At 45.5% G+C, this 25,683-nt stretch overlaps 1 protein-coding gene across 6 annotated transcripts in view; it reads right to left on the reverse strand.

Moving 5' to 3' along the window:
* Arhgap22 (Rho GTPase activating protein 22) overlaps positions 1-25,683 on the reverse strand; it is a 185,132-nt gene that overhangs the window by 35,864 nt on the left and 123,585 nt on the right. For 2 of the 6 annotated variants that reach the window (XM_047554515.1, XM_047554514.1), the window contains exon 1: positions 5,157-5,261. The exons of the other annotated variants lie outside the window; for them this stretch is intronic. In XM_047554515.1, the coding sequence (XP_047410471.1) occupies positions 5,157-5,208 (52 nt within the window). In that variant the 5' untranslated portion in view covers positions 5,209-5,261. Of the gene's footprint in view, positions 1-5,156; positions 5,262-25,683 lie in introns of those variants that run through there. 6 annotated transcript variants of the gene reach the window in all.

The raw sequence follows: 25,683 nt of genomic DNA on the forward strand, positions 1-25,683 counted from the left end.
CTTTCTCTGAGTTAGTAAATATTGTTAAAGGTTGGATGGTAAATATCTTAAGTTTATAAGCCAGATAGTCTTTGTCACAACCACTCCACTCTGGAGAGAAAAAACAAACAAACAAACAAAAAAACAAACAAAAAAACCAGATATAAGTCATGTGTAAATAGAAAGGCTTCTCTGTATTTGGGTAAAACTTAACTTACAAAGACAGGTAGCAGTCCATGGGTTGTGGTTTGCCAATCTGTATTCTATTTCACTGATCTGCATTAATTTCCTCTGCTTGCTTTGGGTGTAATTTGTCCTTTTTCTGGTTCCTGATGCACTTCCTGTTACAATTGTCTCCCCTAAGTACTGCTTGAGGGGTATCCCTAGATTTTGGTATGTTGTGCTTTCATTTTAATTCAGTTCAAATACCTTCCAATTTCCCTTTGGACTTCTTATTTGTTCAATGGGTTATTTAGAAGTGTGTTAATTTCCAAATTTGGGGGGATTTTCCAGAAATCTCTGTTTTTTATTTCTAATTTGATTCCTTATGTTGTCTGGCTTGAATCCTTTTATATTTATTAAAACTCAGTTTTGGTTCAGAATATGGTCTATCTTTGTGGCTACTCTGTGTGCACTGAGGAAAATTATTCTGCTGTGGCTACAGAGTGGCCTATAAATGTCATCTCGGTCTGGTTAGACAGTTCTATTCAAGTTTCAATATTCTTACAAGTTTTCTACTTGTTCTACCAATTATGAAGAAAGGGTTATTGAAATCTCCAGCTAACATTTTCCATTTGACTATTTTTCCTTGCATTTCTGTCAGTTTTTCTTCATACAGTTTGAAGCTCTGCTATTAGAAGCATAAATATTTAGGATTGTTATATCCTCTTGGCGAATCCCCTATACAGTTAGTTATGAAATGACCTTCTTTTCCCTAGTAATAATTGTTCTGAAACCTTTGTCTGATGTCACTCCGGCTCTCTTTTGATGTGTCAGTATAATATCTTTTCCCATCCTTTCACTTTTAACTTATTTGTGTCTTTATACTGTAAGTGCATTTCTTGTCAGGCATGTGGTTGGGTTTTGCTTTTTTGTCCAATCTGGCAAGCTCTAATTAAAATGTGATTATTGCTATCCTTAGGTTTAAGTCTGCCTGTCTTCTGTTTTTCATTGGTCCCGTCTGTCCTTCTCTTCTTTCCTTTTTTTTTCAATGATTCCACTCTAGTTCCTTTGTTGGCTTATCAGTAAAAAAAAAAATCTCTTTGTCCTGTTCAGAAGTGAAAATAATACTACCATATGAACGGACATATTCTATGTGAAATACTGGACAATATACTTAACACATACTGTCACATGCAATCCTTACAAACACCTTAGCTTAGGAGTACTACTGAGGCAGAAACTGAAGCTCAGAGAAGTTAAACATTTAGCTCATAAACAAACAAGTGCAGGGGCCAGGATGCAAATCCAGGTGTGTTCACCCATAAACTTGTTCTCTATTGTCCATGTAAATTTATGCAATAGAGAGAAGTGCAAAGAAGATGAAATAAGTTATTGAAACAAACTTTGGAGCGGCTGGGGGTATGATTCTTGGTACAGTGTTTGCCTGGCATGCATAAGGCCCTGGGTTCCATCCCTAGCACCATGAAAATAAACAAATAAAACAAGCTTTGGAATTTTCTACAGCATTTGGTTATTTATGCCTACCTTTTCTCTGTTACTCTAGGGAAGATTAATGTTAGCTTTAAAGAAAAAGATTATGGTAGGAAGTATTTCAGGAAGAAATTCATCATGAAAGATGGGGGTCTCTAGTTGCTGTTCCTGGACTTTCCCTTAACCAGTACCCGGGGTCACTATGTCGCCACCCCACCCACCTCATACACACATCAGGCATCAGTGCCCTCTTAAACAGTGCTTAGAGCCCACCCTGGGGTCCACCTCAGCTCCATCACATAGGACGCAGGGACTTAACCTCCCTAAGCATCAGAGTCACATATCTGTGAGGAGAAATGATGGTACCTACTTTGGAGAATGAAATGGGCTATTTCCTTAGCTTAGCACCTTGGAGCTAGCAAGCACTCCTAAATGGCCACTTGTATCATCACACTCAATTAAGTACCACATGGAGCAGGATCTCTCAGCCTTAACATTACTGGTATTTGGGGCCAGATGGTTCTTTGTGGGGGCTGGGGACTGTCTTGTGCACTGAAGGATGTTTAGCAGCATCCCTGGTCCCTACTCATTAGATGCCAGTAGCAGTCTCTCCCTCTTTCCCAGGTGTGACAACCAAAATTTCCTCCACATAGTGCCAAATGTTTCCTAGAGGGCAAAACTGTCCTTCTTAAGAACCATTGATATGGAGCAATCAGATCTATCCTGTCTGTGAGTCTCAACGACCATCATAATCCTATAGTAAGTAGTATGAGATTACATGGGTACAACATGTCATGTCCAAAAATGATCCCTACCTCTTCTGTCAAATGAGTTCCTTCCTTTGCTCCCATCTCACTTCCAGGCAACTAGGTGCTAGAGGCAGAGAGCTGGGAGACTCCTGGACTCCTCCCTCCCTCCGATGTATCCTGGTGAGCTCCTCCAGAGAGCTCTGGTGGGCTCATCCAGTCTTAGGTTTTAAATGTTGCCCTGAGCTGATGACTTCCAAATTCACCTGCCCTCCAGACCAGTATGGAACCCATCTCCAGTTCTGCCAGCACCCTCCCTTCCTGGTTGAGGTAACTCCATCTTCTAGTTATCTGAGTTGAAACCAGATATGTCCTCAGCTCCCCCGTCTCTGACATTTCATATCAATTTCCATCAGCAAATTCTGTCCTTCAAATTATTTTCAAGCCATTCCTCAAACACACCCAGCTAGCTCACTCTTGCTTTGTGATCTTTCCATTTGGTCTTACCCTTGCTGTTCCCCCAGACACTGGATCAGTTTGCTCCCTCACCTCCTTTAGATCTTTCCTAAAATGTCACCTTCCTGAGGACTCTTTCCTGACCATCCTATGAAACTTCACTACACATCACCCATCACACTCATGCTCCTTTCCAGTCTTCGTTTTTTTTCCATTGCATTTACTATAATTTATTCAACTATATAGATTTATGTAACACACTTATTTACACTGTTCATGGTCTACTCTTACTTCGTCTGTTTCATGTGCAACTCCAGCACAGGGAGCAGAGCTGGCACAGAGAGGGAAGACTGACAACAGCAGCAGCGGAAGGACCGAGGTGACTAGCACATAGGAAGCCCTCAATGCCAAGCAGACAGGACGCTAGACAACTGATGGGTGTTAGAAGTTTGAACCCTCCCAGCATCTGGAAGGATGTAGTGTTATTAGCTCCATTTCAAAGGAGAGGAAACTGAGGCCTAGTGACCTTTAGAAACATGCCCAAGTTATAATTTGAACTGTGGACATACATTATGGTGAACTATGACCCTGGGCAGTCTGGCTTCTACTGAGTCCACACCTTGCTCCCCACTTCTATCTCTGGCTTATTTCAAGCACCTGACCCAGGTGGGGAACTCTTTTTCCCATTTGAGCTTGCTCCCCCGAGTTCCTGAACTTAAGAACTCCCTTCTACACAGAGTTCTGCTTTATACCCAGACAAGATTCTTTGTAAAGGAGGGGATGGCTGCAAGATATGGCAGATCTGCACATGGTCCCAGGACAGGAACTTTTTCATATGAAAATTTCATAACAAGAAAATGAAAGTAAATAAATATGTGTGAAAGCATTTTGTGAACCACTGTATTATGGGAAATGTTCCATGATGTTCTGATGAACACAGGTCAGTGTATACCTGACCTGACTGTCTTCTACCAGGGTTTAAGGAAAATGTTAAAAAACAAAACAAAACAAGACCACTTAAAAGTGGCAGTAGCCCACTGACATCTTTCTGGGAATACTTGTTGGCAACCCTAATTTAACATATCTCTACCTTTTCCCTCCCCCAACTTTGTCCTCCACTTTGATTTTCTATTTAAGCAAATGAAACCAAACTTAAAACTAGAAATTACTAAATGTTTGAAGAGATAAATATGTTTAACCTGATTTAAACATTATTCAACATACATGTATTGAAATATTACATGGTACTCCATTAATATGTATAATTTTTATGTTATCATGTATCAGTAAAAAATAAATTTAAAAAATACACTACTCATGTACAGCCAGAGGAATCTGAAGTTGTGTCCCATTTGTGTACAATGTGTCAAAATGCATACTGTCATGTATAACCAATTAGAATAAATTTTTAAAATTAAAAATAATAAAAACTTAATTTGAGCAACAAAAATAAAATACGATACAATAAAAGTGGCAGTAGCAACAATGTATGATTTGTCCCATGCCCACTGTCATCCTACTCACTGCCCAGGAGGGCAGGGAACCCAGCAGCAGGATTCCCAGAACTGAAGGCCAAGTTTCAGGGATACACAATGTCTAAACTGCTGTGCTCGAATGGAAATACAACATGAACTACATGAGCAATTTAAAATGTTTTAGTAGCTATGTGAAAAAAACTAAAAAGAAACAGGTGTAATCATTTGTTTGTTTATTAGTAGTGGGGATTGAACCCAGGGCCTCCTACATGCTAAGCATGTCCTCTACCAATTACACCTCCAGACCTAGGTATAACTATTTTAAATAATTAATTCCATTTATCCCAATATAGTCACAATACTATAATTAGTGTTAGCATGCAATTAGAATTATTGAGTTTAAAAAATATATTTATGAGTCTTCAAAATTTTGGTGTATATTTAAGCATTATAGCACCTCTCCATTGGACTAGACAAATTTTATGTATAGCCAGAAGAGACTGGTGGCTACAGTACCAGACAGTTTTTGAGCAGTGTAGATTGGGTGGTATAGGAGGGTATGCTGTCCATTGGGGACATTATTCTTCATACCATATTCCCAAGAGATGTGCTGGGACTTGGGGAGTGGTACCCTCAAGCATCCACAGAGAATCCCCAGGGTCAGCCTCCCCAGTCCATCCCTGAGAATGTGCTCCAGGCTGAACCCACCTGCAAGACAACCCTTCTTTGATTTCTCTTCATGGCTTAGAGTCAGCAAATACCTCTTGCCCTTCAAGGGTTACTTACCCTCCCACATCCCTGTCCTGGTATTCCTGTAGCATGCCTGTGACTCTGGCTGCCCACTTACCATGGGGCAGACGCCTAATCCTCTTCAGATGCTTGGCAGGGCAGAAGGGCATGGTGCGAGAAGCTGCAGAATGTGGTGAGAGGGGCTGGTGTGGCTGGGTCAGGAGGGCAGCCGGGCCCACAGGCAGGAGAGACTCCAGTGGGCGAGCTGCAGTCTCCAGTGCACTCTCCTATGTGTGCTGGGTCAGGGTCTTTTGACTCTCTTGGGGACTTCTGCATTTCTCAGTGCCCAAAGGTGGGGAATATCCAGGGCAGGGTGAGAAAGATCTGCCAGAATCCCCATGGGGACCTCCTGCGGGTGCAGGGACTGCTGGAGGAAGGCACCATGGAAATCACATAGCAAGTCACTCTTCAGCCACCAGTGCACTTCCTGCTCTGCACCCTGCCCTGGAGTAGGGTAAGTGCCCTGGGCTCAGTGGAGAATGAAAAATCATCCCCTTTCCCCAGCATGAGGGAGGGGATTGAGACAGGCTCAGTCACTAGGGCTGCTATCCCTCACTAGGTTGGGGAGATTAAAGAATATAAGGAAGAAGTCAGATAAATGCAAGTGCTTACTGGAACGAGGTCTTGAGCTAGTTACTTAACCTTTCTGTTTCCGTTTCCATTTTCTCACCAGTAAAATGAGACTGATCCCTGGACCTATCTCATGGGGTTATGATGAAGACTGGATGAGACAAAGTCAGGGTTGGGCATGGCACTTTCACATGGTATATATGTGCCCTGATACCTTGTAAGGGAGGCACTGTCTGCCTGGTATTGCAGACAGGACAGGAAGGTCACCTGCTGGGAAGTGGCACACCCAGAATTCAAACTTAACTGTTTTAGATTCTTCCCAAGAAATCAGCTGCTACCCTTAAGGTGTTTCCCCCACTTCAAGACAACGGGAACGGGAGCCAGCTTCCTTGTCAGACTGGCCTCTAGCATCATTTGCTCCTTCTGGACATGGTGTCAGGAGCCTGAACCATGGAGCAGCTCTGAAGATATTTCCTGGAGGGCTGGGGCAGGATCAGACACCCAGCTTTGGTCAGCAGGTACGCAGCAAGAAGTCATGTTTGTCTGATACCACCCATGTGCCATCAGAAATCCCAGCTCCCTGTTGTGTCTCAGGCTGGTCCTCTTCCAGCTAGAATCTCTGCTCCCTCTCAGGAGCTCTAAAACAACCCCTCCTCACCTTCAGGCTTCAACTCAAAAGTTACTCAGAGAAACCTCCCTGAATGAGAAACTTTGTCCAAGAACTGCCCCCTCCTGCCAATTACTCTCAGGCTGCTTTCACTCTACAGAAATCATCCTGATTGGAAAACAGCTTGCTTGTTTATATACATGGTTATGGTGCATCCCTGTTTCAGGGATGTACTTTTCCTGAAAGCAGACCTTGCCCCCTATTCTCCCAGTATCCTCAGGGACTTAGTCCAGTCCTGGAAAACAGTAGGGGCTCAATGAAGGGCAGCAATCATTGTGGAGCACCTGAAGGGCTCTGTGGTATGACAGGCAATTTTTTGTTACTTAGAATACTGAAATTTTATTGAGAACTTATTAGCATATGCTGGGCACCATTCTAAGAACTTGCAGGTTTTAGCTCTAGTTCCTCACAACAACCCTATATTGTGGTACAATTACAACACCCACTTCACAGATAAGAAAAGAGATGCTAAAGGAGGTTGAAGTTCAAGATCACATGACTAGTAACTGGTTCTGGTCAGTTAGGGGAAATTCCTTGCTGGCCTCCTATGGCAGTGGCCACTCACGTCCACTCTGGAGGGCTGAGGATCTGAATGCCCCCAGGCAGATGGCCTTGGTTCCATCATATGGTGGGCAGACTTTAAGATGGCCCCCAGTGGACGCTGCCTTCTGGTATTCACACCCTTGCATAATCACCTCTTATGAATGTGGGCTGAACCTAGCAAGTTGCTTTTAATGAATGGAACACTGCAGAAAGTGACAATGTCATTTCTGAGATTAGGTTACAAATAGGCTGTGACTTCTGTCTGGCATGTCCTCTCTTCTCACTCACTGGTTCTGATGGAAGCCACTGCCATGCTGTGGGCTACCCTGTAGGGAAAATCACATGGCAAGGAACTGAGAGCAGCCTCTAGTCAACAGCCAGCAAGGGACTGTTCAATAGCCCTCAAGGAACTGTCCCTTACTAATGGCCATGTGATGGAGCCTGAGGCTCAGTCAGGCCTTCGGGAGACCACAGTCACCACCAACACCTACATCAGCTTGTGAGAGTCATGCCCGGATTCCTGATCCATGGAAACTTGAGATGGTAAATATTTGTGTTTTAAGCCACTAACTTTGGAGGTAATTTGTAACTCTTGGGAGCTACAAGAGATCATGCATGCAAACCCCGTCATGCACGAAACATAGCATTTGCTTTTGTGGTCCAGCATTAGCAGCCTGGACAGGGGTTGGGGATCTGGCATTGAACATTCTCATAACTCTTCTATACACCAGCTCTGGTAAATAGGTATAATGTGGCATTTTAACTTCTCTATAACTTGTGAGACAGGTGCTCTGATTCTCCTTTTACAGGTAAGGAAACTGAGGCTTGGAGAGATGGACTCCCCATAGTCACAAAGGCTGGAATTCCCAGCCCAGAGCTGCTGCTGCTTCTGGTCACTCTCTTCACCTTAGCTTCCGGGACTCAACCTCCTTCCCCAGATATCCCCTGGACTCTCACCTAGTGCCTGCCAGAATCTTTAGAAGAAGGAAACTAGTGACACTAGATAAGGTCATCTGTACGGAAGTGTTAGGGGTTGCTACTTTATGGATTTTTCTCTTCTAGCTAAATAATGGGAGGGGCTCCTACTCATATCCCACCCTAACAAGTTTACCAGTGTGGTTGGGGGTGCTGTGTGGTACACCTCTAAGGATGAAGGGGTGATGTCAAGGTGGCTCATAGACTACTAACTGTAAGCTGCTTCCGCTGAGCTTTCTCCAGATCCTAGCTTGGGATAATCAGCTACCCGTCACTGCATGGGGCTGGCAGGGGAGCAGCAGGGAGGCCTCCCTAGCTGGAGAAGCTACCTGTCAGCTGATCTCCTAGTGTACTGACACCTTTCTACCCTCCTTTGGGTGTATGTCAGTCAGCTTTTCATCACTGTGAACAAAATACTTGACAAGAACAACTTAGAGCCAGGCACAGTGGCACATGGCTATAATCCCAGTGGCTTGGGAGGCTGAGGCAAGAGGGTCAAGAGTTCAAAGTCAGTTTCAGCAAAAATGAGGTGCTAAGCAACTCAGTGAGACCCTGTCTCTAAATAAAATACAAAACAGGGTTGGGGATGTGGTTCAGTGGTCCAATGCCTGAGTTCAATTCCTGGTGCCCTTTACCAACCCCCCCCCCCAAAAAAAAAAAAAAACAACTTAGAGGAGAAAAAGTTAATCTAAAGCTCATGGTTTCAAAGATTTAGTTCATGGTCAGCAGACTCCATTGCTCTGGGCCCAAGGTAAGGCAGAACATCATGGTGCAAAGGCAGGGTGGAGAGAAACTGCTCTGCTCATGGTGGCCAGGAAGCAGAGAAAGCCAGGCGAAGGGGCCGCAGGGAAGATGAACCCTTCCAGAACACACCCCCAGTGATCCACCTCTTCCAGCCATGCTCCCACAGCCCAGAATTACCACCAGCACAGTAGCCCTTTAAAATTAGGATGAACTGATTAGGTTAGCTCTCATAATCCAATCATCTTGCCTCTGAACATTCCTGCACTAGCCTCAGAGCTTTTGGGGGACACCTCATGTCCAAACCGTACCAGGGTGTGATCACGGAACCTGGACAATAAGCTGCCTGCACATCTACAGCTGAGGCCTCTGATGTGGAAATGAACAAAAGGTAAGATGCACTCACTCAGCAAATAAAAGCAAAGTCCCACTTCCAAAGAGCAGCAGGACACTGATCTGTCCCTGTGCAGGCCTCAGGGCCACTGACAGGTTTGGCTCCCCAGGCAGCGTTCCATCTCCTTTGGGTGGATCAATAACAGGTAGAAGTTCTTAGGGGACAACTGGGTTTTCTGTTTTCTGCCTCCCTTCTCGGTTATTATAAGCAGCAGCCCCCTCATTCCAGGATCCATGGAGGCTGACAACTCAGCTCTGCACTCCTAGAAAGCCTTTCAATTGTATAAACATAAAAAAGGAGAGAAGGGAAGGTGGAGGGGAGAGTAAAGATGTGCCAAGGGGGAATAGCAGGCCGACACCAGGTAGGTGAGGGTGGTCTTGTGACCTCAGCATGTGCCACAAAAGAAGGCTGACTAGAAAGGGGAGGAAGGAGGCCCTTTGGAAACAAAGATTCAGAAGGAAGAGGCAGAGGACTGCTGGGGACCCAGGAATGAAGCAAAGGCTCCTCATCCACCTCCTCAGCCACAGTAACTCACTCACACTGCAGTTTGTGCCACTCGTGACAACCCCAGGGCCCAGGGTCTTAATAAAGGTGCCTCCCAACTCTGCTTCTCTAGGACAACACCACAGTGGGCCCTGAGCTCCTTGGTTGTCACTGGGCAGGAGATGCCAGCCTTCCCAGGGCTGCTCCCTGAGCAGCAGGGAGAAGAAAAGGGCAGAATATCAGCAGGAGGCCGCAGGTCCCCATGGTTCCTTAGGGTTCTGTTTGAGTTACTATCTGTACCCCAAAGAAAGAGGATGCAACCCCTAAGATAGGGCCCTAACTTTCACAAAGCTCTATGCAGGTAACATCTGTCTCAGCCTGAAATCGAGAGCCCATGTGCTATATTCTGAGAAGGAAGATGGGATCCTTGAAGAAAAGACAATGCTGGCCCAAGCAGGTCAGGGGCCAGCAGAGTCCCTTTGCCACTTGCCCCCACTCTTCAGTGACTGAACTGGCCAGACCAATGTAGCTGTGCCCATGTTGGTGCACATGGAAAACTTGTAGACCTGCTCTCTTTCCCTGGATGCACTAGCTGAGATTTTACTTATCTCGAGGCAAACAATCGAGGCCCCTGCACAGCAGTGTGCTGGGTGCCCGGCTGTTTCCAGAACACTGAATATCCCACATTAAGGTCTCACCAGCACCTCTTGCTCAGAGCCAGGAGTCAGCAAACTGGATCTCATGGAAGAAGCATGTCCCAAAGTATCCCTGTCCCCATTCCCAGGGCACAGACTTGGAGTCCCAACACCCATGCAGCCTCCTCACAGCCGGCTTCCACCAGTCCTTTGGGGAGAGCTTGCACCCTGCTCTGAACGTGCAGCAGTACACTCTAATGAACTGGAGCTAAATATGACACTCTTGTTGGCCCAAAAAGCGATAGCTACAAAGTACATGCTCCATGTTTCAGAACCTAGCAAGACCCAGCAGAACAGGCACACGAAACCCAGCGAAAGAGCAGAAGCAATGACACAGCCCAAGCAGGGGAACAGAAAGGACACTAGTTATATAAGCAAGATGGAATCACATGTAGCCATTAAAAAAAAGAGCACTTACCACAAGTTGAAAATTTCAAACAAAATGAAAAATAGTTATCCTAAAAACAGAAACAGAGCCACTGAGATACAAGGGGGTTTCTAGAAGGGGCACCTGAGAGGGGTTCCCTCGAGGGTAAGAAGTTATTCATCAAGAGAACCTTCTTCATCAAGGGGAAGTGTCCTGCATTGGGGGTGCTTGGTGCTCATCTCATGCTGGGCCAGCAAGCAGAGCGAACAAGCTGAGAAGGTGGACAAGGCAGAGGGGAAGCCCTAGCCCTTGCGGGCAGTTCATTAACCCAGGAACTGCCACCTCTGGGTCCTAGGGTTGTGAGAATATCTCCTTTGCTTTCAGTCAGGAGGTGGGTTTTTCTATGTCCTGAAGCTGAGAACAGGTTAGTACAGAAACCCCAAGAGACACCAGACAGCTGCTTGGGCTTTTCCATAACTTCCAGGGACGGGCAGCCTTGGTGGCTTACTGTCACACTGGTAGACAGATTGCTGGGGTCTTCAGAGAAACCTTGAAAGGCACTTGACAAAATATAACATAAAAATTCTCAATGTCAGCACTATGTTTAGGGGAGAGACACTGGTAACATTCCCCTGGAGGCCAAGGACAACCAAGCAGGCCCATTGATGCCCCTGATACTTCACATTTTCCCAGAAGTATTCACAAGTGCAAAGTGGACAAGAGAAAGAGTGTAAAGCTATGCAATCAGGACAGGAGGAGGTGGTCATACTATTATTGTTACTATTTTTCAGATTATGTGTTCAAAAGTGTAGAAAAACTCAGTCCGTGAACTAAAAAACCAATACAAGCAATAACAGAGTGTTAGGCAGTTGCAAAATTACAGAAATCAAAATCTATTTGTAAATTAGAGGAAATGCATGCCTAGTATGTAATTTGTAACATGACAGAGATGTGAATTTCTAACTTAGTCTATAAATTTAACATAGTAAAGTACTAACAGCACTTCTTTTTTAACTATGTAAGTTTATTCTAATGTTCATAGTTAAAAACTGCAAATGTATTTTTGAGAAAAAAATACAATAATAAAATTGAACCAACTCTACCAATTATGAAATCAGAGTACAGAGCTACATTAATTAAAACCACCTAGTTTTGACAACATAGACTCAAACATGTATGGGAGTTTGGGATATGATTGAGGAGTTATTTCAAATGCATGAGTACAAGATGGAATATTTAGTAAATGGGATAGTGATAGCTGTACCAGAGAAAAATCAAACTGGATCCTATGTCAACCGTACAACAAAATACAAATTCACAACAGATCAAAGATGTTAAAACCTGGGAATCCCTGAAGCTAGTTTATAGCTCCCCAGAGGTGGGAGGGGCTGGAAGCTAGAGGTGATAACTTGGGTAGGGGCTGGTGAGGAAAGCAGGCAGAACTTTAGCCTGTTAGTGTAAGTAGATTTTGGTATGACCTCTTTGGGGAATAATTTTATAATAACTATAAAAAAATAACTATCAAAATTTTAAGATGAGCCAGCAACCTAATTCTGGGAATTTACTATTCAGATAAATTTGCACATGTGCTTAAGGAGAAAGTAAGAATAGACTGGGAATGACTTAACCATCCACTGCTATAGTTTGGTTCTATAATGTTCCCCAGTGGCCTCTTTGTTAAAGGATTTGTCCTCAGCTTGGTGCTACTGAAAGGTGGTAGAACCTTGAAGGGGAGCCCAGTGGAAGGTCTCAGTTCACTTAGGGCATGCCTTGAAGGGGACCCTGGGAAATCTAGCCCCTTCTCTCTTTGCTTCCCATGAGGTGAGCAGTTTCCTCTGCCACACACTCTGGCCATAATGTGCTGCCTTGCCATAGATGCAAAAGGAACTGGGCCAACCAACCATGGACTGAAACCTCTAAAACTGAGAAAAAGAAACTCTTGTTGATTATTTCAGGTATTTTGTTACAGTAATACAAAAGCTGATTAAAACATCTGTTGAGGAATAATACAGTCCCTCAGTATCTGCTAGGGATTGGCAACAGAATCCCCTCAGATACAAAATCCTCAGACGCTCAAGTCTCTTACACGAAATGGTATTGTACTTATGTAAAACTTATACATATCCTCACATGTACTGTAAATAATTTCTAGATTACATATAATACTTAAAACAATGTAAATGTTATTTAAATAGTTGTTATACTGTATTGTTTAGGGAATAGTGACAGAAAAATGCCTGCACATGTTCTAACAGGCACAATTTATTTTTCTGAACATTTTTAGTCTGCAATTGGTTGAATCCACAGATGTAGAACCCAAGGATATGGATATGGAGAATTAACTGTACAAATTAAAGAAATGATATATGTACCTCCTATAAACAGAAAGTGGGGAGACTGTATGAATGGTATGGAATGATACATTATTATGTGAAAAAAGTAAACTATTGCGAAGGATAGGCTTCCATTTGCGTGAGCGTGACCTATATACACAGGTGCCTAGATATGCATGCCTGGCACCTGTAATGACAAGCAGGACACAGGACCTGGGCTTACTTCAGGAGGAGGCGGGTGGGGCAGAACAGATGCAGAGAGACTGACTTCTCATTTAGAGATTCTCTGAAGGGTCCCTGCATGTTTTTATGGCGACACATGATTTCTGGAATAAAGACTGTGTTTCTCTTCATCATTCAGAGAGACACTGATGTGTCTGGCCCTGGAGAGGTCAGTCCTGCCAGGCCTGGTGGTTCACATCTGTAATCCCCTACACTCAGGAGGCTCAGGCAGGAGGATAACAAGTTTGAGGTCAGCCTGGGCAACTTGGCAAGATCTTGTCTCAAAATTTTAAAAGAATAAAAAGGACTGGGGATGTAGCTAGTGGTAAAACACCCTGGGCTCAATCCCCAGTACCACCAGATGGTTTTCACTCCAAGTTCCCCTTCAGTCAGTCCGTCATCATGGTAGAGTTTCATTTCTTCAAATTGGTGTCTCCCTGGGAATCTTCTTTTGTGGTTCTGGGCATGTTTGGGTTTTCAGGGAATTCGTGTGACCTTGCCCCAGGCAGTACCCCATGGGAGAGCTGGACTGTGATCTCTCTCCCAGGGTAAATTGCAGAAGTGATGAGGCGTGCGGGGCAGGCTGGGGAATGCCTGGGCGGGCCAAAGGTTTCCTCTGAAGTGCAAGTCAAGCTTCCCGTTCCCCAGTGAGAACCCCAAGTCATGACCTTTCCTGTATTCAGGACACATGCCTGTGGCAACACCTTTGCAGCCGCCGTCAGCAACTCCCCACCCCAGGGACACTGTAGCACTCTACCAGTCTTCTTGTCCCCAGCTTATACCAAGACCTCCTCCCTGTCTTTGCAAACGCACATGACTTCCACCTGAACTCCTACTCAATCTTCAAAACCCAGCTCCAACATCCCTTTCTCCTTTAGCTTCCTCAAAATTCCTCTCTCATCTACTTCCCATTTTCCTTACCCAATTGTCCCTTCCACAGGTAGCTACTGAAGGTCGACTACGTGCTGGGAATACAAGTCGATGTCCACTTCAGAAAGATTAGCAAGGTTCCATAGCTGCTGTTGTCACATGACTTCGGTGCCACTATACCACCACCCCGCCACTGCCATGTGCTCTGCTAAGCGACTCGATGGAGCACACACTATTATCATCCCCTGTGCTCATGCGAAGCCGAGGCCAAGGAGTATTGGGGGTTTGCAAGCCCAGGTTGCTTGTGGGTGTTGAAGCTGCAATCAGCATCTAATTCACTTCCTTGGTCTGTGCCCAGCTGCCGCGGGCCCTCCTGGGTCTCCCCTTCCAGACTTCTTGGGCTCTAAGAGGCATCCCTGCATCTCTCCTAACACTTCTCAGAGTGCTCTGTTCCAGGTGGGGTTCCATCACATTTGTTAAGTGAACACCAACGCTGTGCCTAATAAAGAGCAGCTGGCCTTTCTCTGTTGGGTTGCTCATGAAGAAGCTTTATGCCTGCGAACACTGCACATCTTAACGTTTCCCAAAATCGGAGTCTGAGACAGAGGTTTGAGTGTGGAAAGCTACTCAGGGAGGACTGGAAGAGGGAAGGCCCCACAGGCATGCAGGATCAAGCTGGCTCTGGGGACCCGAAGACTCCTTCCCTGAACTGTGTGCCAGGACTGTCAGTTCTCCAAAAAAAAAAGGGGAGTTGGTATACACTCCCCTGGCCAACGGTTGTCCTAGGGGGTTTAACGTCCCCCCTGGAGAGTTAGTAGGAGATGGCCGACAGATGCCATGTCAGACTGGCTGGGCTTTCAATGAGGTCACAGGTACTTCTTGAAACCCTACTGTGTGCCCAGCACTGAGTGTGGCTCACAGGCATGGTGGGTAGGAAGCACATGGGTGAACAAGACAGGCAAGGACCCCTCCTAGAGCTCCTCCTAGGGGGAAAGGGACAGAGGACAGTGAGCAAAGGAAGTGAGCTCAGTTAGGACAACTGCAGCAATAGGGTGGGGATGCTCCTTAAGCAGCAGTCTGGAAAGGTCAGTCTAGGAGGGGTCTCTGAGCTGAGCACTAAGGGACATGAGGGGTGGGCTTCCTTGCATGGGTCCGGAGGAGGCACAGAGGGTTAGGACAGGTGGGATAGGGTAGGGCAGGATGAATGCAAACCCCCTGAGCTGGAAAGAGTCCTGAGGTCCTTCGTGTGGATCAGTGACTGAGGAGAGTGTGAGGGGTAGACAGGAACTTCCACCAGGCATCCGGGGACACGGGGCTCAGTACTCATCTTGATCTTAGACTCAACAGAATTTACTTATAAACTGGAGGTAGGAAGGACCTGGGTGATCATTGAGAGGAAGTCTCAGAACAAGAATCAACCTTGGGGGCTCTAAGCTCTGGGCATGCATGAGGCCAATGCCAGCAGAATGGACCCAAGCCCCACCACACCCTACTAGCCTTGTTTCCAGAAACTACATTTTAAACAGAATAAACAAACAAAAAGTACTCGGCAATTGGAAGCATCAAACTTAAAAGATGACAGTGATGTTCCCCTGCCCCACACCTTTAACTGATCTCCAAGCCTGGAAACTTGCCTGGCAGCTTGAAAAACACAAATTTGACCCTAACCCTAACCCTAACCCTAACCCCTAACCCCTAATCCCTGACCCTAACCCTAACTTCTGACCTAACCCCAGCCTCTAATCTGTAACTCTAACCCTAACCCCATGCCCTGACTTCCTGGCTGTGACTCCTTTAGTCCAGGGCCCCCAGTCTCTCCTCAGGCCTGGATGCTGGGCATGAGTCAGGGATTACTCATAACCTCCAAGAGCACAGGCTAGATTCCCAAGGTCAGGGACACCAGGAGGCAGTGTCCAGCCCCCAGGCAGCATTGTTTCTCCAGATACTTAAAAGGAGTTTGGGTTTGTCCCTAGGTGACTTATACAGCCCCTCAGACAGTGTTTGAGAACTGCTGCCCTAAAGGACATTCTCTGACCCTACAATCACACTATCCCTGTGTCCTGCCAGGCATTACCCCAGGAATTGGGGACACAAAAGTGACATGGACACAAGCTGGGTCCTTATTGATCCAGGGGCAGGCAGGTTGGCTACATATCAGGAAAGTCGCCCAAGAAGACAAATTAACAACCACAATGCCTTTGGCTCCTTCCTCCAGAGTCCTGGAGATGTGGATGAGGAGGCTCCAAGCTCCATTTTTGTCTCTCTTCTCTTTACTATGAAGATGACAGTACACTCTAAGCCCAAACCCAGAGGTTCAGACCCCACCCTAATTCTGTATCACAAAACCTCCAGGAACTGGAAGGACCTGACTGGCCATTCCCACTTCCTTCCAAAAAACCGAGCAGTGGGCAGATGGGAACACCAGGGGTTCTGCCTCTCTGAGAAGCAAGTTTGGTCCCCTCCCGCAGCCCAAGGTAGAGAGGGTACAGGCTGGGAGGGCTGCGCGGAGGAGGAGGTTGGCCATGTGGTCAAAGCCTACAAGAATTTGTTGGCTGGAAAACAGGGCTGAGTGGAGACAGCCCCAGGAGAAGGGATGTGCTGTACAGCTGAGAAGAGTCTGTGAGACTCCATGGACAGTCCATGCTGTCCTGTTACCCCAGTTCTGTATCCTCTCTAGCTGGGCACACAGATATTTATTGAAATACACTGATGAGAAATCTGCTTAATTTGATATGACCACCATGCATCTCTCACTGATGGTCTTTCCCTCTTTGCAACTGGTTCTGCTAAGGTCAAGCTAGACATGGGTGCCCCTCCTGCAGGTGTATGGAGCCTCAGGGTTTTAGCTAGTGAACTCCTCAGTTTCTTTTTCACCTAAATTGTTCATGTTCTTCAAAAGAACAATGTACTCTTTTTATAAGCTGCCTCCTGCCTAGAGCCCAGGTATACAACCAGACAAGTAAGAAGGGCTCTTGCTAGTGCCAGAACGCAAGTTTATTATGTTCACTGTTATCTAGCACTCTCTAGCACCACTTCAGGAGGCAACCATTCACAATATAGTCTAAATGAATACGTCACTCTCTGGAGGCAATCATTCACATTGTAGCTCATATGAATGGCGCCCCCTAGAGTTATACACCAAGGGCCTAGATGTTCTCACATTCAAGCCTAAAGACAACCTTGAGAACGGTCTTATCTTTCCATTTTCTACAAAAGGAAATAAGCAAGGTCTCCCAGCAAGAGCGCCAGAGCTGAGATTTTATGTCTCATCCATCTTACTCAGTTCAGTGCTATCCCTTCAGTCAGGATAGCAGGGATAGCAGAGACGGGGAGCAAACTCCAACTCTCTAGCCCCATAGGACCTCCTGTCCACCTCAGGCCCATCTGCAAGGTGGGGCTCAGCCATTACCTTAGAAAAGTTCCCCTGAAAATAACCCTGTTCCCAAGGATCCTCATCATCTCGGTCACCCTCAATTGAAGTGTTATAATTTGCAGAGCCAGAAAGCTGCCAGACTCAGGGTGGTGCCCTCTTCCCCCCTTGCACAGGGTACTACAGCAGTACCTTGTCTATCCAAACATCACCATCTGGCAACCTCACCCATCTGGAGCCCAGGAGCATGAAGCAGTGAGGGGAAAGCTAAAGTGGAAGAGGGGTGTGCTGACAACTGGCTCTCCAGGGCCCGCCCCAGGACGGGCTTCCTCTTGTTTCACCCAGCTTTCCAACACGCATGGCTCACTTGCTCCATGGTACACAGTGGATTTGATCAGGTAGTTAAAACAAAAGGATTTGGAACACTGATACAGGCTGAATACTGACAGCAACACGAAGTGACAGCTGCCAGCAAGAAAAAAAACTGAAGACTCCAGAATTCAGAAAGATGAGTCCTTTGGGGCAAAGTGAACACCAGAAGTTAGCTGCTGAAACATGCAAAGTAAAAAGCCCTCCTACCCCAGGTCCTGGTGCGCCAGATCCTCTGCCACAAAGCAGCAACAGGGAGCCCCCTCTTACATGTCCTTATAGGACAATCATTCATATATGTGGAGGTGCTGGGGACACTGGGATGACTCCTGAAGTTGGGAAATTGACAGCCTTGGGTGGTGATAAGCATCATCGAAAGAAATCACCCACCTCCCCACTTTGCACTGCCAGGGACAGAGGTCCAGCCTGGCCTGCCATGGTCATCTGCTGGGTGCCCTCCTCGCAGCATCCCTCCAGCTAGGCCTAAGGATCCCATGGCACTGATGGGAAACAGGCCTGGGAAGGCCTTGCCTGAAGTCCTATAGCTGGTGAGTGACATGGACCTGCTTATCCTGGAGGGCTCCTACTTCCTGGGGCCAGTCCACTTTCAACTAGGATGGTTAGACCCCAACTGCAGAGTTCAAGTGTTGGAATGGCCACTGCCCACACTGAAAGGTGTTTCATTCTTCACTGAAAGGTGATGCTCTGAGAATCCCAAGACCTTCCTGGGCTCTGTCTCTTACCTGGCCCTCAGTCAGGCAGACTGGCACTGCCAGGCAGGGCCTTCTTGTCAAGGATCACACATTCTGCTGGAGCTCTGCGCAACCACCCTACTGCTGCTCAGAGAGTAGCCCCACGCCCTCCATTACCGGGGACATGTCAGGGGACTGCTGAGGACAAACGGACAAACTTTCAAAACATACCCAGAGCTCACGTAGGTCCTGGCTGGAATAGCTGCTGGATGAGGTCTGCTGGGCCCCGACTGCCGAGCCTTTCCTGCCACAGAGGGGCCTACCAGCCACCCCCAGACACACAGCCAGGCCCATTTCAGGCTCTTGTCCCCAGAGAGACCAGCTAAGCCACCTCTTTTTGGGAGAATGTTTGTTCTTCTGTGGACCTCATGGACAGGTCCCAGTGCAAGAGTGAGTATCAGAAATGGGAAGTTATCCAACCCTTTGCACAGATAGGCCAGCACCTGGGGCTATAGCCACACAGCATCCTGCTGGGGCACAGAAGGGCCATCCAGGCAGCTGAGTGAGGACGGGTCTAAAGGGTAAACCCTTCAGGCATCACTGTCTGGTGCATGGCTCATTAGCATCTAAAGGTTCAGAGAGGTCTAACCACAGAGAAAAGCCTTAACTCTGCTCAGCTTAGCTCATCCCAAGTACTGCAAACCATACCGCTAATGGTGACATCTATTAACATCCCAAGAGCAAGCAAGTGCTCCTGAGAAAACTCTACGGTAAGCTGAGGTTGGTGTGAGGGGGAGCTGGCAAGGACACTGCCATTTACCCAGTGACGACCTGAGTGCCTGCAATCAGAGAGAGTCAGACAAGGTTGAGCCTCTGACTCTGGATGCTAAAGGCTTTCTTCCTTTCTGGTCCCTGACAACCCATTACCATAACTGAGCAAGCCCGTGCAGGGTCCAATGTGAGGGCTGAGGATGGGAGGATGAAGGAGAGGTGGGGACGCCAGGGGAAGAGGGCTGCAGGTCACCCTGCAGGCACTCAGCTCCATTTGGGCTCAGGGCATGCTCCAGGCCTGCATGGGGGGCCAGAGTCCAGACTGGACCCCATGAGCCCTTGTTCACTCCGGAGCACCCAGGGCAGAGAGGGCGCCAGCACCCCTTGTCAGTGAGGAGGACGGGTGCCCTCCGGCAGAGGCCAGAACGGGATGCAGGCACAGCGGGGCTTTGTTCCGCCCCTGCCGCGGACGGCTGTGCAGACGCTCAGTGAATGGCACTGTTGTGGTGTTTTAAGAAGAGTCTACAAATAGCACTCACTCAGAATGGGCCTCAGAGCCAGGCTCACGAATGCTGCGTGGCGAGGGCGGCCAGCCTGGGAGCTCCAGCCAGGACAATGGGGCCTCACAGGGGATCCAGGGCAGGATGTTGGGTGACCCTGGCCTTTTCAGGGCTCCGTGGCCTCATTTCCCCCAGACTCGCCGGGCCCTCGCTGCACAGTCTCATTCTCCATCAGTGGCTTCCCAGGAGTTTATAGGGAGGAGTGGCGCCCTAGTCTCTCTGAATAAAGGGATGGGGCCTGTGGCATCCTTTCAGAGCCTGATTTCCAGGGATTTCCAGACTCTGAAGATGTCTGTGGGTCACAGAGGAGGGGGGCACCGGAAGGAAGGATGTCCGTATATTGTTGTCAGAAATCACTTTATTAGGTAGCCAGAGAAACCTCAAAGACTCATTGTCCGAGCAGTGAAGGACTATTAACTGAAGAGTCCATCCTGGAACACAGTTGAGGGATGAAAAAGAACATGGATTTTGGAGTCAGTCAGTGCTAGGTGCAAAGGTAGCTTCTCCAGGGGTATCTGCAGGGCAGCGGGTTATCTGCCTCTCTGAGCCTCTGTGTCTTGTCTCCTTATAGTCACATGGGGAGGGATGAGCAAGGAGAGGCATGGATTTTGACGAGGTGCAGCGCAGTAAGCACCAGCAACTGCTGGCTCTTTCCTCTCAAACAAGAGACTGTTTAATGCACAAGAGAATCGCACACATGAAACATGTCCAAACTACGGCTGAAACACGGCAGACATAAAGGGAACCCCTTTAACTCCCTGAATCCACAGATATCAGGGCTGTGGAGTCCCAACGCAAATGAGCAAGGCACAGGGAGCCTGGCTGGGACATTAGGGAGGGCTGGGCCTCGGGCAAAGTGGAAAGATTTAGGTCTAAGAGCCACTTTGTCTCTTCAGGAACCAGAAAAATACCTGAGACAGAGGGAACAAATCTCTCAAGAAGGAGGTAACTTGACCCCTACCCAGCTCACTATAAGCCAGGGCCATGGCCAGGTGTCTGTGTGCCCATCAGCAGTCTTAGAGGTGGCATGGAAAAGTAGCTCCCCCACACCTACTGGGCTCCCTCCCACTACCCTCGCTCCTGGTCTTGGACCACACTTGAATTCAAGGAGTAAGGACAGTGCAACACCTGCTCTGAAGTAGCCAGCAGAGTTCTGAGCACCGAGCTCGTGCTTAATCCATGTGGACTAAACCAGGATGAAGTTAGGCAGCCTTGTTCAGAGCCAAGAGCACAAGGGTCCTCAGACTCAGGGGGTAGCAAGTGGAATCCAGCTGGGTCACTCACTGTGACATGCTCTGAGGCCTCAAGCAACTCATTTCATCTTTATAAGCAGCAGAAGCATAGCAGACTCCCATTCCCCAACTAGCCCTCAGTCCAGGCAACAGCCTGAGCACACTCGGGGAGATAGAAAAGGAGCTTCTCCAGGCACAGGCTACACCCCAGGCCCCAGGAGGAACTCAGACAGAGGACAGCCCTATGTGTGATGAATCCCTAGAGAGGAACCTGGTGGAAATAAGCCACAAAGGAGAAGCTGCTGGTCTGTGCCTGACTTTTGACTCCTTCCAAACTGGATGTGACTCAGGGATGCCCAGTTCTTTTGTTTCAAGTTTCATTAGTAAAGGGCATGTGTTGTGTTTCTTGTCACACTTTAGTGTTCTCTGCTGCTATCTGTTGGGGGAACACCTGCTTTTAAGTGGGTAGCACTGACATGGAATAATCACAGGGTACAGGCTGGGCAGGCATTCCAGCACTTAGTGGCGTTGAGTGGGAAACTATATACCTCTATTTCCTGGTCTCTGAACAAGACTAACAATAGAATGTATTTAAGGGTCTCTTGAGAGGATTAAATGAATGCCCATATATAAAGATCTGGGCTTGGCCCATAGTGTTATATGTATTATAAACACCATCATGTCAAAAAAGCAACACTGGCCTTATCAATTTTTAGAGTTTCACCTTAAGCCTCAAGCTAAACCATAATCATTTCCATTACTGAGCATTTTCTGTGGCCAACACCTTGATATACAGATGCCAGTTTAATTCTTCCTTTAATAGAACATGGTGAGATTGTTCGTATCCCAATTTCAGACAAAGCTATCACCCTTTGGCTCAAAGAAACAACCTGTCCCCAAGGATGCATAAACAGTAAGTGGCAGAACCAGAATTCAGAACAAGATCCAACTTCAAGTTTCATGATTCCAACATTCACACAGCCTCCTTGAAAACAAGCCATGGGGAACTGGTAACTCACTACTTAGTATCCAGTTAAAGTTTAGGTAAGAGCCATAAGACCCTATCTAGAGAAGACTTCAGTACTTGTTCACATGGGCTGGAGATACAACTCAGTGATACAGTGCTTACTTAGCATGCATGAAGCCCTGGGTTCAATCCCAAACATTGAAAAAAATCATATACCTTGGTAAGAATTAGCTTCTCAAAAAGTCCCATCCACAAAGGGCTGTCAAAATTTGACTTGTGCTAACACTCAAAAACAACAACAAAACAAAAAACCTTTACAGACCCTTTTCATTATTTGATCTGATTCCTAACTCCTAGCTTACTCTTTGGGAAATCCCTAGGGCATTTGTTCAAAAGAATCAGTAGCACTTCTTTAACATAAAGCTGTGATACCCACTGAGGCAAACACGAGCTGGCTAAAATTGAGAAAAGGAAGATCTGGGGAAGGAAACATACACAGGGAACTTTGAAAAGTTCTAACATATACATGGAGATCCAGAAGGCTATGTGTGTATCCATGTGCAGGGAAGACCTGCGAGGCATTCATTGTCTTATCTCTGGTACAAGCAGGAAATGAAGACTAAGGCAGAGTCATAAACTACCTAAGCACTGAAGGTGTGCCCGACACATACACACACCCACACCCACACACACTTACACTCAGCAAAGGGTAGAAAACTTACTGTTGGGCTGAGGATAGCTCAGCTGGTAGAGTGCTTGCCCTGGCACAAGTACAAGGCCCTGGGTTCAATCCCCAGTACCACAAAAAAAAAAAAAAAAAAAAAAAAAAAGAAAGAAAGAGAGAAAGAAAGAAAACTTACTGTCTCAAGGCATTTAAGAATATCTATGGCTGGGTACAGCAGCACATGCCTGTAATTCCAGAAACTCAGGAGATTGAGATAGAAAAATTGAGGTCAGGCTTGGCAACTTAGCAAGACTCTATCTGAAAATAAAAATTAAAAGGTCTCAGGAAGTAGCTCAGTGGTAAAGTACTCCTAGGTTCAAGCTAGGTACCACAAAAAGAAAGGAACAAAGGAAAGAAGGGAACCTATGGGCAGGCATACACACTAGCAATCCCAGCCACTCACGAGGCTGAGGCAGAAGGATTGTAAGTTTAGCAAGACCTCATCTCAAAAAAAGAAAAAGGATTATTTATGGAAAATCATTAGTGACCACTATACTATCTAAGGAGAGACTTCAGACAGTAGATTGTACAAACTTAGACAATGAAAGTCACTAAATAGCTACAACCACTACCACCTGGGGAGGAAAGGTAAGGCTGATTTGCAGAGCTGTCATTCTATTATCTATAATGTTCAGTTTTTAATAAAAGATTATAAGACACAGGGAGAAACAGGAAGGCAGGGCCCGTATACAGGAAAAAAAAAAAAAAAAATCAGTAAATAGAAACTGTCCTTGACCCAGCTGTTAGACAAAGAATTCAAATCAGTTATTGTAAATATATTCAAAGAACTAAAGGAAACCACATGTACAGAATTAAAGGTAAGTATGACAATGATATCTCACCATATCAATAAGGGGATAGAAATTATAAAGAGGACCAAACAGAAATTCTGGTGTTTAAAAGCCCAAATGAAATTAATAATTCACTCAGGGGCTGGGAGAAGGGGAAAAAAAAAATCAGTAAACTTAGTAATAAAAATCAGTGAACATAGTAAATTGAGAATATCCAGTCTGAGGAAAATAAAAAGAAACATGAAAAAAGAAACAGAACCTCAAAAATTGACGGCACACCATCATGTGTACCAATATGCACATAATGTGAATCCCAGAAGGAAAGAGGAAGGAAAAAGGATAAACAAAGAAACAATGGAGCTGGGCTCAGTGGTGCGTGCTTCTCAGGAGGCTGAGGCAGGAGGATTGCAAAGTAGAGAGGTCAGCCAGGGCAACTCAATGAGACCATGTATCAAAAGTTTAAAAAGGTTCGGGGTGTAGCTCAGTGTTAGAAAGTCACTAGGGTCAATCCCCAGTACCACAAAAATAAAAAAGAAATGATGACTGAAAATTTCCCAAATTTGTTGAAAATTATTGGACAGCCAAGAAGCTCAATGACTAAATTCAAAGAGATTCACACCTAGCCATATCATTGTCAAGCTGTCCAAAAGAATCTTGAAAGAAGCCAAAGAAAGTGATCTATCGCATACAAGGGATTCTCAATAAAACTAATAACTGATTCCTCACTGGTAACCATGGAAGCCAAAAGGCAGTAGGATGATATTTCAAAATACAGAGCAGGCGGGTGTGGGTAGGGGTTGTAGCGAGAAGAAAGAAAGGCAAGCAACCAAAAATTCTTGTGTGTCTGTATGTTTCTGGGGATTGAACACATGGTAGGCACTTCACTACTGAGCCACAGTCCCAGTCCATTTTATTTTATTTTGAGACAGATTCTCACTGAATCATCCAGGTTGGCTTTTTATAACCTACCTGCCTTAGCCTCCTTAGTAGTTGGCATACGCGTATGCAACAACACACCTGGCTGAATCAAGAATTCTATATCCAGCAAAACTCTCTCTCAAAGACCAAAAAAAAATGAAGACCTTCCCAGATTAACAAAAACTAAGTGTATTCAGTTTTCTATCCTGGCAGATCTGTACTACAACAAATCCTAAAGGGAATTCCTCAGGTGAAATTAAACATTAAATGGTTACTCAAATCCACATGAAGAAATGAAAAGCACCTATATAGTCAATTATAAAAGACAATATAATTTTTTTTGTAGCTCTTGCCTTCTATTTATGCAGACAACTGCATAAAGCAATACTTACAAAACTGCGATAATGCATTCAAATGTAATAATTATGACAATAATGGCACAAAGGAGGGGGAGGGAATAGAGTTACATTGGAACAAAGTTTCTGTACATTACCCAAGTTAAGGTAATAATAATATATATATTAATTTTTTTGTACCAGGAACTGAATTCAGGGTGCTCTACCATCAAGTTACACCCCCAGCCCTTTTTATTTTTTGAGACCAGGGACTCATTAAGTTGCTGGCCTTAAACTTGGGATCCTCCTGCCCCAGCCTCCTGAGTCACTGGGATTACAGGTGTGTACCATCATACCTGGCTATATTAATCTATTATTAAACTATATATTATGTATTAACTTAAAGATGTGTAATCCCCAGAACAATCACTAAGAAAATAAACAAAACACTGCATAGAAAGAGTAATATTTAAAATGGTACATTAGAAAATTTATATTTAATACAAAAAGAAGGCAATAATGGAGGAATGGAACAAAAAGGACAGAAGACATAAAGAAAACAAATAGCAAAACAGCTTATGTAAATTTACCTTATCAGTAATTAGGTTAAAAAACAAATGGATCAAATACTCTAACAAAAAGGCAAAGATTGAGAATTGATTTTGAAAATGACCAAACGATACAGTGAACATTTAAATTAAAAAGTACAAGTAAGTAGAAATGAAATTTTAAAAAGATATACTATTAAACATTATCCAAAAGAGCTAAAGTGGCTATACAAATTTCAGAAAAAATATGCCTTAAGACAAAAATGTTCCTAGTGACAAAGAGGAATATTTTATAAGGATAGAAGTGTTGATGCAGCAACAAGATGTAATAATTACAAATATATATGTCCCTAAGAACAGAGTCCCATAATTCATGAACTAAAAACTATTTTAAAAAAATCTATTGAAAAAAATTCAACAAGAGCCTGCTCCACCCAATAACAACAGA

This window comes from Sciurus carolinensis, chromosome 5 (genome assembly GCF_902686445.1).
Source record: "Sciurus carolinensis chromosome 5, mSciCar1.2, whole genome shotgun sequence".
NCBI lineage: Eukaryota > Metazoa > Chordata > Mammalia > Rodentia > Sciuridae > Sciurus > Sciurus carolinensis.